The sequence below is a fragment of the Aquila chrysaetos genome, chromosome 14, assembly GCF_900496995.4.
Source record: "Aquila chrysaetos chrysaetos chromosome 14, bAquChr1.4, whole genome shotgun sequence".
Lineage (NCBI taxonomy): Eukaryota > Metazoa > Chordata > Aves > Accipitriformes > Accipitridae > Aquila > Aquila chrysaetos.
In genome coordinates this window covers 32,110,479-32,127,920 of record NC_044017.1, presented here as the reverse complement: position 1 = coordinate 32,127,920, position 17,442 = coordinate 32,110,479, and the positions used below count along the sequence as shown (strand labels likewise).

Below are 17,442 nucleotides of genomic sequence, written 5' to 3'. Positions count from 1 at the left end.
CCTGGGCGAGAGCTAGGTGGGTGTAAAACCCCTGATGGGTCAGGCCTTCAGCATCCCCTGCTTCGTGCTACAGACTCGCTGCCCGTCATCAGCCACGCTGCTGAGCACCAGAGCTGTTGCTGGCCCCCATCGCCACAGCCGTCCCCCCCTGCGGCGACCGCGACTCCAGACGCCCACCGCGCACGAGCGTGCCCGTGCGGGCAGGAGGTGCAGCAGGGACCAGTTTTGCTGCTGGATGGTGAAAGCTTCGCCCGCTTCCAGCGTTTCCAGCCAAGAAATGGGCTGTGGAGGTGGCAGCTCGCTCAGCGCTCCCCGAGCTGGTTATTACTCTCCCGAGGAAGAGGAAATTAACGCTCATCAATGCTCGCAGGGCGGAGGGAGGGAATGCCAGCCCTTCCCCCGGGCTGGTGGGAGGCATGGTCTCATGTTGAGACAAATTCTTCAGGCAGAGCAGAGGGAGATGATGTGGCTCAGCAAAGAGCTGGGACTGCAGGAGCAAGGACAGCGCTGGGCCCGTAAAGGGTGTGAGCATTTCAAAGCACTCTCTGGTGTTTCTAATAACCCAAAGCACTTAAAAATACACTTCAGTACGTACTGTCAGATTAATTTATTAGCAGAAAACATGTTTTGCTGTAAGGCAGACAATTAACAGAGAATTTCTGTAATTCTCAGTCAAGAGGTCAAATTATTACTGATAGCTCATACCTGCAATTAAAATGACTGCTCTGAAATGAATGGAAGAGACCCAAAATGCATATGGCAATTATTTCATACAATATATAAAATATATAACTTTTACATTTCTTAATTTTAAATACATTGTAGTTTCTATGTAAGAAACAAACATTCTAGTGTTCATTTGCAAAATAAGCACTGCAGGAGATGTCCAATCTTCCGTGGCTCTCCCTGGAAAGCAGATGACGCACAGCAGCACCTACAGAGTCCATGGGTTGAGAGAGAAACCCCATTCACATTGTTCCTGTTGGCCAGGGTAAAGACCCTACATTGTAATCCCAGTAAGATTTAAAGAAGTAGGGTTATACTGGTAATTAGAGCCTACAGAAATTTGTGAGCTTCTGGAGGAATCTGTAGAAATATGGCGAGACAGAAATAAAGCCAGACTTCCAAGCCTTCAGCCTTACAAGCAATTCCAAGTTTCATGGAAAATTTTGTACAAAAAGCCTCTTTTTAAAAAATGATAAAAAGTAAAGGTAAAATCTTAACTCCTCATGAAGTACAGATTATCAGCAGCATTCACTGCAGTGTAGTTATTTAATGTCTGTGATGTTTGACTTGTATCTTGATTTACTTCTCCAGGTACCCAGGCCACCTATGATGTTTCAGGGACTTTTCAATATTTCAGCTGTTCCTATAAAGACACAGACTTTTTTACCCATTTTGATACCAGCTGACTGATCAGTATAAAACTTAAGGGCCATAAACCTTCCCCTGATTTTTTTCCCCGCTTCTACCTCAAGTAAGAGAGCATTCCCAATGGATTATGGAAACAAGAAGGTTTCAGTGGGTGGCATGGAGCAGACTTTTTACTCTAATCTGGACAGTGTTCTGATCTGTAGAAAAAGCCAAGAGTAATTATTCTAACACAAGATGCCTATGAGAAGTGTGTGTGTGTGGGATATGCCAAAGTAAAATATTTATGATTTAAAAACAGATTATAATCTTGCTTAGAAGCATCAACATTTGTATTTAACTTCATATGGAAGTTACAAACAATGAAATTATATAATTCTTGATGAGAGGAAAAAACTGTCTTTCTGAGTTTTGTACAGCACCCAGACCAGTAACTTAATCCCCCGGCCCTGGAGTCTGAATCTGACAGGTGAGGCACAGAGCTCTTGCAGCTGGATCTGCTGGTCCTAAGTTCAGGAGCCAGGTTCTTCCACACTAGATTACAAGACCTGGTGAAGTGGCAGTTCAGCAATTTCCTCATGAGCTACTGTGAAAAAGCACTCTTGTAGTGTGATGCAAAAATGGATTTCACCGTCTCTCCCTTAGCTGACAGTGTCAGATTTTTCTCCTTCATTCACCACCTGGTCCTGGGAAATGAAGCTGTACGCACCCTGCTTACCAAAACAGCGATGGTGTAGAAGGTCAGACAGTTGCCTGATGAGACTTCTGCTGCTAACACTGCAGGCACCGCACTCAACCAGCAGCCCTGGAGTAGCTGTCAGTCTAACCAGGCTCAGAGAAACGGCAGCTTCTCCCGCTCCAGTGAGAGTGAATTCTCGTGGTGGTTATAGGATGTAAGCATTGCCCAGTTCTAAAGTCCAGGTACTCAAGAATGAAGTTATACTGTGAGCCATGGGGAATCACAGCTCCTTGCTGCAGCTCCAAGCACCAAGAACTGTACCTTAAGTTACAGGACCAGTAGCCAAACTGGGTGAGAACAGACTCCATATAATTAATGCCATGTTAAGGATGCTTTGCACACTATCCAATCCCAGCTTTGCTATCTAGTTCCAACCTTTTCCAAAGCCTAAAAGAAACAAACAGAACATAGAGCAGCATCTTAAGACATGATTCCCCTTCCAGGACTTTAAGGAGGGCAGCAAAGATAAGATGCATGAAAGACCTGGGAAAAGGCCATTTATATATCCTACCAGCAGCAGCAGAAAAACGTTTAAAGTGTTTGCACTTGAGAACTCAGAAGAGGAGTGAACAGAAAGTCTTGGAAGGTCTGCTAAAACAAACAGCTAGAGGTTGTATTCAAAGCAGCAAACAGATGGGAGTAAGGAGAAAAGATGCTGGGTACAACTCTCTGTTCTGATTACCCGTTACCTACCCAGCACCCCCTCAAAACTAGCAACAACATTAGACTGCAGTTTCACAGGCTGTTTTAATGTCACCCTTGCTCCACGTGCAGTCATCCAAGAGATCGGCACCTGAAATTCAACAGATCGTCCTATCTAAGAAACAACGGGACATCTGGCACTTTATTAGCTTCTGTAGTCCTAGAAGCCTGTTAGTGAAGATTAACAAAACCTAAACACTAGCAATCTTCACATAGTATGTAGGGGCCAGTGAGATGCACACAGCCAAATTCTTTTAGGCTGCATCCAGAAGCTGAGAAAAAGCAAAGCTAATCTTTGTCTACATTAATTCAGACGGGCTGCACTTGAGGAAGCACACAGAGCAGCAATGCAAGTATCACAAAACAAAACAGCTCTGCTGCTGGGGTAGTTGGAAGAAGTTATGTATGAGAGACAAGCTTGATCTCCGGATCACTCACTCACCTACTCCAATGGCTTTGTCTCCTTTATACAAAGCAAAAGCCACTTTCAGCAACAGGAATAATTGCTAGTGATTATTTACCTACCATTTCCTAGAAGATTCCCTTCACGATTGCACTTGAAAAACTAGGGCTTATTTCTGCATTCTGCTAGCCCAGAACTTAGAAATCCATTCCCTCAATCCATACACCAAGCAAAAAAGATACCATTTTATTATTACTCTGATCTACCAACAATAAACTTTCAGTATTTTTTTAATGTGTTAACAATGATTAGCCACCCTGTTACTTTCACAGAAAATACAAGCAGCATTTTTTCCGCAAGAACTTCTAAATTAAAAAGACCTTCAGGTAAATACTGTAAAACATTTAAGACACCATAAATAAACTTATTCTAAAAATCACTTTCCAAACAATAAATAAAACTCTTCCTTATTTGAAAGTGCAAACAGGCTGCATTATAAAAAGTACAGAGCAAGACTGCAGAAGTGCTTAATTATTCAACAGTGACCAAGACACAGTTTCTTGTTTTGGTGCTGCTGGTCATCTAGTGATTTCATTTTCTGGACCCCATCTAAAGAAAAGAAAAAAAAAATGTGTGAAACATTAATACAGTAGTAAGCATAGTCTAAATACTCAACACATACAGGCACACTGGAATAACACTGGGTGGGGGGTTGGGGCAGGGGAGCTTGTCATCTTCTCCATACAGAGGAACATGCAATAACCATAGTAAAAGAAACATACTAAGGAAAAATAGCAACTTAAAACAGTTCAGTGTTGAAAATGCAAGCATACCATCTCAAAGAAAACATCGTTAGAAAAATGAGCCCTGTTAAAGGTTGTCAAAGTACCCCAGGATGAATCTTCCTCCAGCTGCGTCTAAAAACCATTAGCAGAGAGACAGACAAAGAAGCCCTAACATTTTGCAGTGATTATTAATGCCATAAACACTACTCTGAGCCCTTCCCTCCCCACTTTCCCCCCCGACTCAGAAGGAAATAGCTAACAGACAGACTTCACCAATCTAGCTCACTACATGTTAGGAATTAGCTTGTAGTACACGGCTATTCATGTGCTACAAAACCCACCTTCAGTCTTTTTTTATGCTCCTAGCAAGGTGCTCAATGCTTTGAGTAACTGCCAACTGCCTATCGTTATGCTCCATATCTTCATGCTTGAGGCGCAAAAATTATTTAGCTTCTTTTTCCATATTATTTCGCCCTCTGGATGAGAAACATTTTAAGGACTGGTAGCTGACCGTAGACGCCAATGGTGGGTCCATTTAGTAGCAGAAAAAGGCTTCAGTGTAAGACTTATCTAAACTGTTTTCAGAAGATGACAGCTCCCCTGCTACAGGGGTGCAGGTCACCAAGGATTTTGTGGCCTTCATATTATATATGTATATAAATGCGCACAAAAATAAATATTGATTGAAGAGCATTGGCATAGATTCTACTTCATAAAAGAAGCACTGAAATGTTCTGCAGAACATATTTAAATGACTTGGAGGAGTCCAATTTCTCTTGAAAAAGAATGGCACTTTCTATAGAGCACAACATAAAAGGTCTTTGTAGAACAAAATTTAAAACATGATAACGTAGTCTGAAATGATCTCTGTGCAAATCAGTATATTGTTGACCTTGATAGTAGAATTACTAGATTTTGTAACGTACGCCAATGACAAGCATTTGTTAAAACAAGCTTGTGTTTTTGACTTACCATTAGTTCATCTATTCAAAGAGCTCAGAGAAGTATTCATAGCAACATTTAACTAATCGAAATCAAGATTAATTAAGACTAATCAATCCTAGAGGGATTCAGGTTTGTTTAAAACATGATCTCACTTATTGACTTCAGTCATAAAACGAATTAATGAAAAAATACTTACTTTCCCTGGCTGTGGGCTCATGGAAATCAAGGGCATTAGTGTGCAATGGATTTAGTTGCCACTGGTAAAAGAAGAAGAAAAAGTTTACTTATTCCAGAAGACAGAAGAAAGAGCAAAGGGAGAAAGAAAAAGTACCCCACAGTCCTTCACTCTAAGGCATGACGAGGGGTGAGGCGAGAAATGAAGGGCTCCCCCCCTAACACACACTGGCTTTGAGGATAAAAAAGCTATTAAGGGATGTGTGGCCAATTACTCCCCTGAGAAGGGGAAATGAGCCTGCTCAAACCGACAGTGCTACATTTTGTCACGGTGAGCACCCTGAGCGCAGGTGCACTTGGCCACCTTCAAAACCCACCACAGCTCTTTCAGGAGCTGCCGGAAGGGCTTACAGAATCACACAGTGCTCTCCCCCATCAGCTGCCGTGCTGTGACAAGGAGGCTTGGAGAGAACTTCAGAGTGTGAAGAGATCACCTCAAACAACATCAATGACTTAGAGGGAAATCCGCAAGGAAACTAGAGAAAACAGACACACTTGGCCTCAGCATCTGGCATATGGCACAACTTCTCCCCAGTGTCGTGACAAAGCAACCTCTCAATTCACTCACTTGACCAAGCAGCACAAGAAAACACTCCTCTATGCTGGCTGCAGATGACTGCTTGCTCCACCGTCCCCTCAGTGCTGCCCAGAGTTTTTAGAATATAGTATATTTAGATACTTACTGTAAATTTGCTTACACCTTCAAGTTCCCCAAACTTCATATAGGATATGTCTGCTTTCTTTTTTCCAGCATCAACATCTCCTGCATAGATCTGCTTGATACCAGCCCCTTTGATTAAAGGGACACACTCGTCACATGGACATTTCGTCACAAATATCATGCTTCTCTCATCTGGCTTTATTTCTCGACACCTACAAGCAGTCAGAAAACAGAAGTTTCTATCAGAGTTCCTATCTTAATAGTTTTGAATAGTGATGAACTTTATACCTCACAAGAGCAAGCAAAGAAGTGTTTTATTATCTACTTGCAGAAACAACTTATTCCTACTCAAGTGTGCAAGTACACAACAACATCTGGTTTGGTTTTACTATCTGTGAACAAAACACCCATCCCACCTCTCCACACATATCATTGTCGGAAGCCTCAACAATTGCCACGCTTCCGTACTTCAGGTTATAGCACGGTCCTAGCAGGAAGCAGAAGCAGTGGCTTGTATCTGAAGGATAGCTGCCATTAAAAACCAAGTTCAGTCAAGAAGCCTGAAGAAACCTCAGAAGCTGACTGTGTCCATGCACATCCAAGTTTTGCATCATAGGCATAAACAAGACTGTGACTGCAATCCACACTTCATCACAGTGACATTATGCATTTGTCATGCAACTGTTTCTGAACTGTCTCATTCTTTTCTGTGGTAAAAATAAACCCATTACCTGAATGTCAAGGCGTTCTGCTCCGCATGTATAATGTATCTGAACTTTCTGATTTCCCGATCCTTTTGTTTATCATCCATGTGTGGAAAATCAGCATATTCAGATCCAACAGGAAAGGCGTTGTAACCACAGCCTACAAAATACATTGGTCCTGTTCCATCACAGCTTCTCTGTAACAGTAAGCAAAGCATCAAATTTGGAGACATTTAAACCCAGTACTAAAGTACTAAGTCAAAGTGTTGTACAATGTATACTTTCACATTATCAGTTCATGCCAAGTTACAGCCGTTAAAAGATAACAGTTCTTGCTAACTGCTCCATGTCTGTATAGAGCTTTTCCATTAAGCTCCACAGGAGCTGCACGGGCAAACTGAAACACCGCAGACAACACACTGCACCAGGCTTTAGAAGCTTTCCCTTTAGCAAGTAATACTGATGGCAGGAACAAAAAGTCTGAAGGATTTAGTCCTTAAGCCTTCCTGCAATGTACAAAATTAAAGACAGATGGAGTTAGTCCCTGATGTGCCGGAGACGGTGTTTCACCTGTCTCTCCACAGACCCAGAGACCAGTGGGCTGACAAAGTAGCAACTGGCGATTGAAACCAGAACAAGAAACAAAACAGCAACAAGCAGTTGGTGACTGAAGTGCTAAAAACAAATGAAGAGTATGCTGCAGCTGCATGAAGAATGAGGCCTTCTGGGATTGGTAACATGCATATAGAGACATAAAGAAATAAAAACTTTATGTTTGGATGGGAAAAAGCACAGTAACAATATCTGTAGAAAAATATCACTTTGATCCAAAAAGGAATGTGCTAAAGCCAGTACAGCATTTCAACTGTAACAAAAATCCTCAAAAGATTGTCAGGCTATGATTGCACTGAGACCTCTCCAAGAGAGAGCTGCAAAGAGGGACCGTGCAGAGGAGGCACATGCTGCCTGATCAGCAGCTGTGGCAAAACGTTGTCACCAGGACACCTGGAATAACTGACAATGACTGGGGAAGCAAGCACGCTGAAAAGCTAGGCAGGGACACTGTGGTAGTTACTAAACTCATTTATACTTCCCCTTCATCTTGACAGCATAATAATGAAACAGTCATTAACTTAGTTACTAAAGAATGAGCAGTGCAAGCTTTCTATAGTGCTGTGTGTGTGAATGAAAATGCACGTGTATAAACTTAAAAAATAACAAGCTCAAAGCAGATACAAGTGTATGAATTGTGAGTGCAAGAAAAAGTAACTTTTTCAATACTTACTGATTTTTCTTCTGCCCAAATAATAGCTCCAACTCCTGTTTTATGATCCTCTGAAATACGTAACATTTTAGCAGTAAATAACAAATAAAGCACTTCTGAGTTACCTATACATTAACATATGACATCCTAGAGTAAGGAATAACATTCATTGTTGCTTCTTGGACAGGAGAAAAGAAATGCAGAAAGATCAAGAGCTTCAAAGTCATATGAGTCTACTGCAAAAGCTGGGTATACTTTAACTGCAATGTCAGCCATTCTAAGACTTTGCTATGTACATTTGCTCACACATGCTAATAAGCAGCCAATACTTATATCAGATAAAAAAATGTGTGCCAAGAATATATGTGGACAGGTTCGCTGATGTGAGATGGCAAACTGATAAAAAACTTCTCGCTGTTTGCTACTTAATGACTTCATTTCTGCCATTCCTTAAGCTTACAGTTCTGTGGTCTGAATTCCTATCAAAATTAGTTCCTTTATACCTAATTCAGAGTCAAAAAGTTAACAGTTGGATTTTGGGCAGGTGTTTCCTACCACCACCACAGGGAAACTGGAACAGAACTTTCATTATGTGACTTGGAAGATTTTTATGGAACTCAGAAATCTTCCCCAGTAGCTATTGATGAGGGTCTTGACCAGTTAAAAAAGAGCATATCAAGGAGAAAAAAATGTTTCAGGCTTCCAGTGATTAATACTGTAGAAGATGCTGTTTCAATTAACCATTTCCATCACCCTTAGTATCACTACCATATAGAATCACTCAAAGAGGGTCTGTCCTGCCAAAGATATGTTTTATGAGGGCTGACTTTTTATTCTGCATATTTATTAGTCACTGATGTATATTAAGCCAGCATAGAAAACATCCTCTGATCTTTCTCCCCTTATATCCACCTATATAATAATGTAAAGCATCTAAATATGTGTGTGTGTGCTGTTATTTTTTTTCACTTCATTACAGGACTAAAGTGAAATAAGAGTTTGCTCAAAAACCAGAACTGAGTCCAGGCTGAACAGCACAGACAAAACTGAATTTTGCTGCCCCAAAAATGAGTAAAGCTTGGTCATTCTATCTTGCTCTGTACAACAGTAGTTGTACAAAAACCTCACAACTGGTTCCATGAAACTTCTGAATTACTTCCAAAACCACAATGTCCTCTGCAACTTTTGGTGACCAAATTTGCAGAGGGTACCCTAAAAAAACCAAAAAGGAGCGGGGGAGCGGGGAGGTTCTAAAATACGAAGATTCACCTTCACAAATAACAAAGGCTGAATAAGTCAAAAGGCACATTCAGCACCTGACTTGATAGGTTGGTTTTGTGTGTGTGTTGGGGGATTAGTTTTGTTTTAAATATGTAGTATTTATTTGTTTACAAGGGTTTTAAAAAAGCAACTAGCCTATCTAGATGAAAAAAACATCACTAAGGGGTACCACCAAGTTTTAAGTCTTTATATTCTGTTATCTGGAAGAACTTACCAGTTTACTGCATTGCTACCCAGAGAGAATAAAGTAGCTAACACAAGTAATCTGTATCAAAAGATAGTCAGTAACTACCCTTCCACCCTGAAAGCCTGTACATCAAAGCTCCAGCATCTTTGCAAAGAAAACCCCTATCAATCAGATATATAATCACTTTCACTAATAAGATTGGAACTAGGAAACTTAATATAACTGTACTTAATGCCCTACTGGAAGGATATTATTTCACTGCTCTTTTCTGAAGAAGTGTACATAATATTCTTAAAATATTGGCACTTACTTGGTAACAGAAACATCTCGTGAAACCTCCATAAAAAAGAGCCTCAGAGCAGCTTGAAGAATTTAAATGCCATTGTGTTCTGATTTCAGAAAGGTATTGGACATGTTCTCAGGGCAGGCTATGCTAGCACTGTATGTGAAATACCTGCCCTGATTTTCTCTTGGGAAGCTCATTGCTTTCACACACAATACTATGTACCCCCGTGGAGTTTTTACTACTACTGCTGCTCCTGCTTCACAGATGCAGGAATAGAATTCAGCAGCTTGCTCAAGGAAGTATTTTGGAAGAAGAAAGACTGAAATCAGGAACTCACTCTGCTCATGAGACCCATTCTTCCTCCACTACTGTAACAACTCACCTGTCCGGTATGCAAGTAGTCTGGCTTGTATCATACAGTGCCTTGCAATTTCCTGGGACAAACCCTGATGGTCTGTTTCATTTGTCTGCCATGATTCGCTGTTGTAAAATCCAAAGCATCCAAAGACAGGGACACTGGCAGCCACTGTTGCTAAGACCAAGACAAGATCTTTCATATTTTGCCTAAGGTTGCTGAAGTACGGATTTTCACAGAGGTTCTCCAGTCCTATCGTCATCAATATTTGCTTGTGTGTTTCCTCATTTGAAATTAGGAATAAACTTTCATACTCTTTTATTCTCTCTTGTCTACATGTAGTATAAAAGTCAGTATTTGAGTCAGGCTGAGATTTTGCTATTTTTTGAATAAAATCAAATTTCGTGGAAGTTTCTTCAACAAATTGCATCATATAGCACACCAAGGGCTGAAGCAATACACACACACGAGCACGACTATTTGACTTCAGTCTTTCTACTGCTTTGGCATCTAGCTTTGCATCATCAGTAGTCATGGGACTGGACACCTCATTCTGCAAGCTGATTTCAGGATCCGCAGGCCAGTAAGAAATCCTGTTCACCCCAGCTGGAAGAGAAGATAATTCAGCAAAACGAACCATGCAAGCACAGTGGAACATAAACCTCATTTTCAACACACTATTGCCTAACCCTGTTTTTACTCCTTTAAAGCCATGAGTGCTGTTTCAGTGGCATCTGGACAACAAAAATGCTAGCATATACGACGAGTATCAAGAGCTTATCAGACTTGATAATCAGACTACAGACAAAAATTGGAATTTCCTAAGTTCTGAGATCTTTGTGGCAGCCTAATTTTGCACCTTACCTACAACAGATACATTAACACCACACAAAAAAGTTAGCACTAGTAGAAGTTGCTGCTGCCATTAAAAACCAATACTTGCAGAAGGGCTGTACCAGCAGATCTCATTTCAGGAAGTGAATAACCTGACTTGTCTTCATCTCACTTGAGAAAAGAAAACCCTAAAGTACTCCCCTGTGATTTCTGCATAAAACCACCCTTCCTCTGGTGCCACTGACAAGCAATGGGCAGGCAAGGAAAAATGTAGCAATCTAGGCCTCATCATCAGGCTTAGGGTTGCTCTGGCAAAGCACAACAGGTATGTCAGAATCTCAGCAGTGCATCCCAACCAAGAGACAAGCACCACCAATACTAATAGCTGCACAGAGAAATAGGGTCTCAGTAGCAAACCCTAGTTTCTTGATCATCAGCGCCAGGAAATGCACATTCAATACTATTTTCAGCCTTGTGGAAAATATCAGTGCAGGCTGCGCAAGTTAGGGATTGGCATTCACAACTGGGATAGTCCAAAGAGAAAACAGGCTTTCTGATACCACCACCAACAAGCATAACATTTACTTCTACTCTACTACAGTCATTGCTTACCGTTTACAATCATTTTTAAACAAGTTGAACATGGTTTTCTGGAAAAATAAAGATCACAGTTTTTAAGCCTTGATCCGTGTTTAATGAGTGCAATCTGGCCAGCATGCAAGTCTGTACTGGAACAATGAAGACCGATAATCTTCATGTTTTTCACCACAACTAGACCACTCTTCTTTACCTACAGAAAAATGCATTACTGTTATTATTATTTTACTTTTTTTCAACATCAAATCCATAGAGATATTACAGCTCTTCCTTGGGTAACAGTAATCAGCCAGCATCAGAGCATATAGCTCTTCAGTACAAATTGTGGTATGAATCATTAAGCAATCTCTGCTACACTTCCCCTAAGCAGTATTTTTTTTTTTTTTGGTGGTGGTTTCTACATATGCCTGTTAATATCAGAGTGCTGTGCCCCTGTCAAACTTCAAAGAGGGACTTGTTGCAAATTCCTGATTTTTCTGGTCATTGCTTTGCCCATAACAAAACCCAGAGGCAGCATAGAAAATTCTGTCAATTATAGCTGAAAACCCTTCTGAATCATCAGCATCTGGAAATGCTCATGATTTTAATTTCTGTCTTAAGCTTGACCATCCTGGGAGCCAGTAGCTTCTCTAGCTTTATTTCTGTCTCTTCATTTATAGAAATGAATCCTGATTCTAAAGAATCTTCCATGGAAAAAGTCTGCATACCACAGACGAGTTTTTACATCTGGATTCCCATGTATTGTGAGGAAACCGGATACAGGATAGTTTGGTGAAGCTGGTGAAACGGATCTCATTATGCAATCCAGCTGCTAACAGAACACTGATGCCTTAGATCTGTCAAATATTCAATTTCTTTGTGGTTACAGAAATGAGGCTGTACTAAAGCCCTACATATAATCCACGTGCCATTCTTAACTGAATTACTAAATTTGAAACTGCTTTTGAAGTCTGTATGGTGTTGCTCATCTATCCCCCTTTCAGATCTAGTCTGGGACATACCAAACTCGGAAAATTAGGCCGAATTGTCACTCAAATTATTTTGCTGTCTTTTCTTGTCCTGGCTGATACATGTGCTATGGATCTTAGCACATGGGCATGCTCTGCACAAAGTAGTAATCATTTTAAAGAGCGCAATAAGAACTCTCATCACAAAAGGAAACATCCTGTTCTAGGACACTCTGAAAATGCCCCTCTGGTTTGAGGTGTAACTGGCAGCTACTTGGAAGACCCATTCTCAAGGATGGTTTCTTTTCATTGTCACTAAGGTAGTTATCTACAAGTTCTTCATCAGCAAACATTTCACGTAGTTCTGTGCACATCCACTGTATAAAAGAACTCTTCTGCAATCATGAACATCGAGATTTAAAAGAATATCTCTATACCATCAACCACAGTGATTTTAAAGTTATAATTAGTATATGCTAAGAAGTGCATGGTATCCACCATGCCTCCTTTGTTATGCCCTTCAAAATACCCACCAGCATTTTTTACTGTTTGCTTCACCTGACGGGGTTATACTTTGCCTTTCAAAGTTTTTCAGAAATAGCATGCTATTTAACCATTTTGCTATTTTTTTTCTCCCACCAGTGGATTTTTTTCTACTTCTAAGAAATATTTGAAAAACGTTTATCAGCCTTGTTGTTTTTTTCTTCCTCTCTGGACTATCTGTCATGTAAAGAACAGTTAGGTTAAATTCACTGCAGGAGGTATTAGCATCTGTTCAGAAAGACCAATTAATGGTAAACGTAGACATTTTACCTGTGATTTTTTCTGTTGCTCAGCCGAGGGAAAGAGCTCCATCCAGAGACTGAACAAAGTAAAAAGATTGACCTTAGAAAGTCTTGGCATTTGACCTGTCATTAGAAGAAAAAAAGAAATATTTATTAAAGAATATTTATAAAGAAGCCCCACAATTTTGAACAATATTTTCCAAGTCTTCTACACCACAGCTGCTACAGAAGCTGGCATCAACCACTTCTGCTATTACAGCAGGTAAATCCACACTGTCCTCTTCAGGGCAGTAGTTGTCAACTCAGAATGCTCACATCTGGATGCAGAGATCAGATTTGTGCAACAAGAGAAAACGGTGAAACTTTCACTGAAATTCAGTGAGTTAATTCTACTCAGAGGTGAAGAGCAGAAATCACAGATCAGATCCCACATAACTTAATGTGCTCAAGTGATTCACAGATGCTTACAGAAATTTGAGACAGCTTGTGATTCAGCTTCAGGCTCACCACAGAAGACAACAAAAATATCTAGGCACGCATCATGATCTTACACTGACACCCGCAGCAAGAGTGGATGAGCCATTGTGAAACCTTTCAGTTACACCAGTTCTGGAGAAACCTACTTCTGGCTTTTTACAGTCTGCTTAAATTTTGGTTAGATTTTTACAAAAATTTAAACCTATTGCTCAGGCTGTCACTTTGGACTAAATAACCAAAGAGGTAGCAAAGAATCCCTTCTCGGACTACCACATTGTGCTGTGTTGTGCTTCTAGTCAAGATCTGGACATTGTCCTGCGAGGGCCAGTGCTCAGCGTTACTGAGTGTCTCACAAATAAAAAAAGGAGGAAGCACTGCATTGCTCACTAATGCTTGCACCATTCCAGATGTAAAGCTGTCTTGCCTCACACTTAGCAAGAAGTTAATTAAGTCTTCGAAAAAACTCCAGTCCCTATTTCAGGGGTGTTTACAGAGAGCTGTAATGAACACATATTCCTCTGCAGGTCTCACGTGTGCTGTCTGACAATAGTATTATTTCTGTTTTTATCCCTTCCTACAAACGTTAAAGTTTTTGCAAAGGAGGAAAAGGCAGAGGCAAGACTAGAATAGAGAAGAACATTTCTCTAAGTAGTTCCAGCAGTTTGGAAGAGATATAATCAAATACTAAGATTGCTTCAGTGGGGGAGAGAGTCAGTTTAATGACATGTCTGTGAACCCAAACAATTAGGACAGCAGATAAACATATGCAATCCGTGACTGGAATACCTTTTTCAGACAGTATTTTAGCAGCTTTTTTCACACAGAAGTGTGATTTTGGAAAGCAACTATAGACCTCTCAGCAGCACCATCTGATGCTGTCCACTACTCCTTAGGCTGCCCAGCTATGCTATCCTGCTGTGCACAAGCACTGCACAATCAGATACGTGGGCTAGAAATGTACCTGGCAAGCAGCACACACGAAGATTTGTTATCACTTGTGCTAAAAACGAATGGTAAAAGTAAGTCTACAAGCCACAGCTAAACAAGTAGAATTTGTTTTCTTAAATGGGCATTTGAGTTCATTCTCATTACAGCCCCTGTTCACTCCTGTTGTAGCACACACATGTCCAGTTCCCAAACGGCAAGCAAAAACAAACAGTGTAATTTATACCAACTCACACGTATACCATCATGTTTTCTAAAATGGATTACAGTTTGGCATACAGAGTAGATTTAAAACAGAATACACCAGAAACAAGTTTGAATTACCGTTTGTTTTCTTGGACCTAATCTGAATGCGACCTGTCAAACACATGGGAAACAAACTGAAGACTGTACCAGTTCACAATGTTGTTGTGAATTGACATGAATTTATAATGAGAAACAGGAGAATATTATGATGAAAAAGGAAAGACCTATGGTCACAGTTATATCTATGTATCCACATCTTTATTCACTTAGGTAGTTAAATGTTCCCTTAAGTTCAACAGAGTGAAGAGAATACTGATTAAAGTGGCCTGGAAAAAAGGTAGGAGCCATCTTACAGAATTTAAAGCAACTACAGAAGACCGGGGAAGAAAAGGAATCGGGCTCTTTGCAGCTGAGAGTAAAACCGCATATGAAAGGAGTGCTCTTTTCAGGTGCATTGAGTCCTCACACCTTCCCTACTTTACACAAAGGTACGATTTTATTCCTCCAGGTTAGGGATCTCGCTCCAGTGAGGCAAGGCACGCTCCAGGGAAAGCATGCTGTGAAGGCCACTGTTGAAAACCCTGCTGCTCCTGCACCTGCAAGCAAAAAAGGAGCAGGGCACTGCCCATCCAGACATGGCTCAGATACAGGATTATGCCACGACTGCCACGCAGGAGTCCTTAGTTCAAAGTCTGCAAGGCTCGGAAGAAGTCATCTTACAAGTACGAAACTAACGCTGTGCTTTGACACCATCAAGGGGGAGGAAATCAGTGCGCTTACGCTCCCGTCTGGGAAAAGGAAACTAGAAACCATTTTCAGAGTTCCTTTTCTTTGCTCCCTTGGCAGCAGGATTTGCATAAAACTAGGATGAAACAAAACCCATTTACCCATCAAGGAGACCTGGCAGCCCTGTCGTGGTCCTCAGTCTGACAGCTCTATATAGAGCCCACAGGCGGTCTGTACGTACATACCACTACTGCAGCGATGGGAGAGATGAAATCTATCAAAATCTGCTTCATCTGGGCATCCCCAGCCTTGCGGGAAAGTTGCTCCCTACTAAATTCGTCCATGGGCCCTGCTATAGGGGTTAGTAAGGACACCCCTCAGAAGGCAAGCGTTGTTATGCACGTTTATACACGGTATAGAACTGGAAAAAGAAATCACTTGGCGGGGGGGAATGCAAAATACAAGCATATGTTATCAAAAGGCCTTATGTATAAGAGCGCAGGCAAGCGTGCGGGGGGCACAAATACCCCTTATTGCCCTGCCTGTACCGGGCAGGAGCACTCTGTGAAGCAGCAGCTGAGGAGAGGGAAGGCGGGAGCTCTCCGAGCAGCCCCGGCGAGGGAAGAGCCCCTGAGGAGAGGACAAACCGGACGGCTCCGGCCATTTCGTTCCACACCTCGAAGCAGCCGGTGGTCGAGGAGAGACCCGCGAAAGGCGGCTCCCCGCCAGCCGTCACCTCCCGCTCCCCCACCGCGGCGGGGTTCGCGGCTCCCTCACAACCGGGGCAGGCCCCGGTCCACCGTGTCGTGTCGTGTCCCCGTCCCCCCCCGCCTCACCGGCCATGCTGTCGGTCTGCGTGCTCGCCGCCCTCACCCGCGGCCCCCCGGCCGCCACCGCTTCCTCTGCGCCGTGCATCGGTGTCGGTGTCGGTGTCGGTCCCGGTGCCGGTGCCTGTCCCGGTGTCGGTGCCCGCCGCCTCCCCCTCCCCGCCCCCATGGCGGCCCCGCTCCTCCCTCAGGGCGTCGCCGAGGCGGAGGCGTCTGCATGGTAACCGCCGCTGACGGGCGGGCGTTCCGGCCAATAGGGAGCGCGAGCGGGAGGAGAGGGTGGGGTTTGTCGTGGCGGGCCGGCTGAGGGGAGCCCGGTGAGAGGTGGGCGCCGTCCTCCGTCGGGGGGATTTTTAATGTCGGAATACAGCCCGCCGCCTCGCTTCATCCCGCGGCGGGTCTCGGAGGGGGCTGCGGCGCTGAGTCCTGGCCGCCGGGGTGCAGCCTCAGGGGGAGCGTCGGCTCCGTGCACCGCGGCCCCGGGCCGGGCCGGGCCGGGCCCTCATCCCCGGGCCGGGCGCTCGGTGGCCTCCCGGGCAAAATGCAAGCCCACGGGCTAAGAAAGGGATCCGAGGGGCACCCTGGCCGGGACCCCGGGGCTGGGCCAGCGTCAGGTCCCCGGCACAGACGTTGCTTCGGCAGCCAGTTTGCCAAACGGGTGGCTTGTGGCGTGAGGTTTTTTTGTGTGTTGGGATCATCTCTCTTGCGCCTGCTAGGTGTTCTGCTGGTTTAACTACCTTGGTTAAGTGTGGAAAATCATGTTCCTTTCTGTCATTGCTGCAGCGCTACCGTTCTTCCAGAGAGATGTTACACTGGCAAAACCCATCCGTTAGCCGTGCCACTTGCTTCCTCTGGGGAACAAGAGCAGAGCTTCCCCAGGTGGTGTTTTGTTGGTAGAAACTGTGTCTTTCCAGTGTAGGTTTATTACATAGTGATTACACCTGTGTAGGAAAATGAGCAAGGCCTTGTCGGTGTAGAGCAAGCTATGAAAGTGGATCTTTTTTAATCTTTTAACATGTGTTGTGGCTGCTGTGACTAGACCAAAACTCTTCATCGTCTATGAATTGATGTTCAGACTCGAAGACTGGCTGTGGGATTGCTGCTTTGATTATCCGAGGCCACGGTGAGAGAAAGGTTGGAA

General features: G+C 42.9%; 1 protein-coding gene across 1 annotated transcript; it reads right to left on the bottom strand.

The window, feature by feature from the left end:
• Positions 1 to 592: 592 nt before the first annotated feature.
• CDADC1 (cytidine and dCMP deaminase domain containing 1) lies at positions 593 to 16,456 on the bottom strand. The gene is made up of 9 exons (XM_030036283.2): positions 16,311 to 16,456; positions 13,109 to 13,203; positions 11,364 to 11,541; positions 9,945 to 10,523; positions 7,830 to 7,879; positions 6,572 to 6,741; positions 5,863 to 6,052; positions 5,142 to 5,202; positions 593 to 3,824 (listed from the first exon to the last, which is right to left on the bottom strand). Exons 1-9 carry the CDS (start codon positions 16,387 to 16,389, stop codon positions 3,751 to 3,753), a joined length of 1,476 nt encoding a protein of 491 aa, XP_029892143.2. The 5' UTR covers positions 16,390 to 16,456; the 3' UTR covers positions 593 to 3,750.
• Between the last annotated feature and the right edge of the window lie 986 nt (positions 16,457 to 17,442).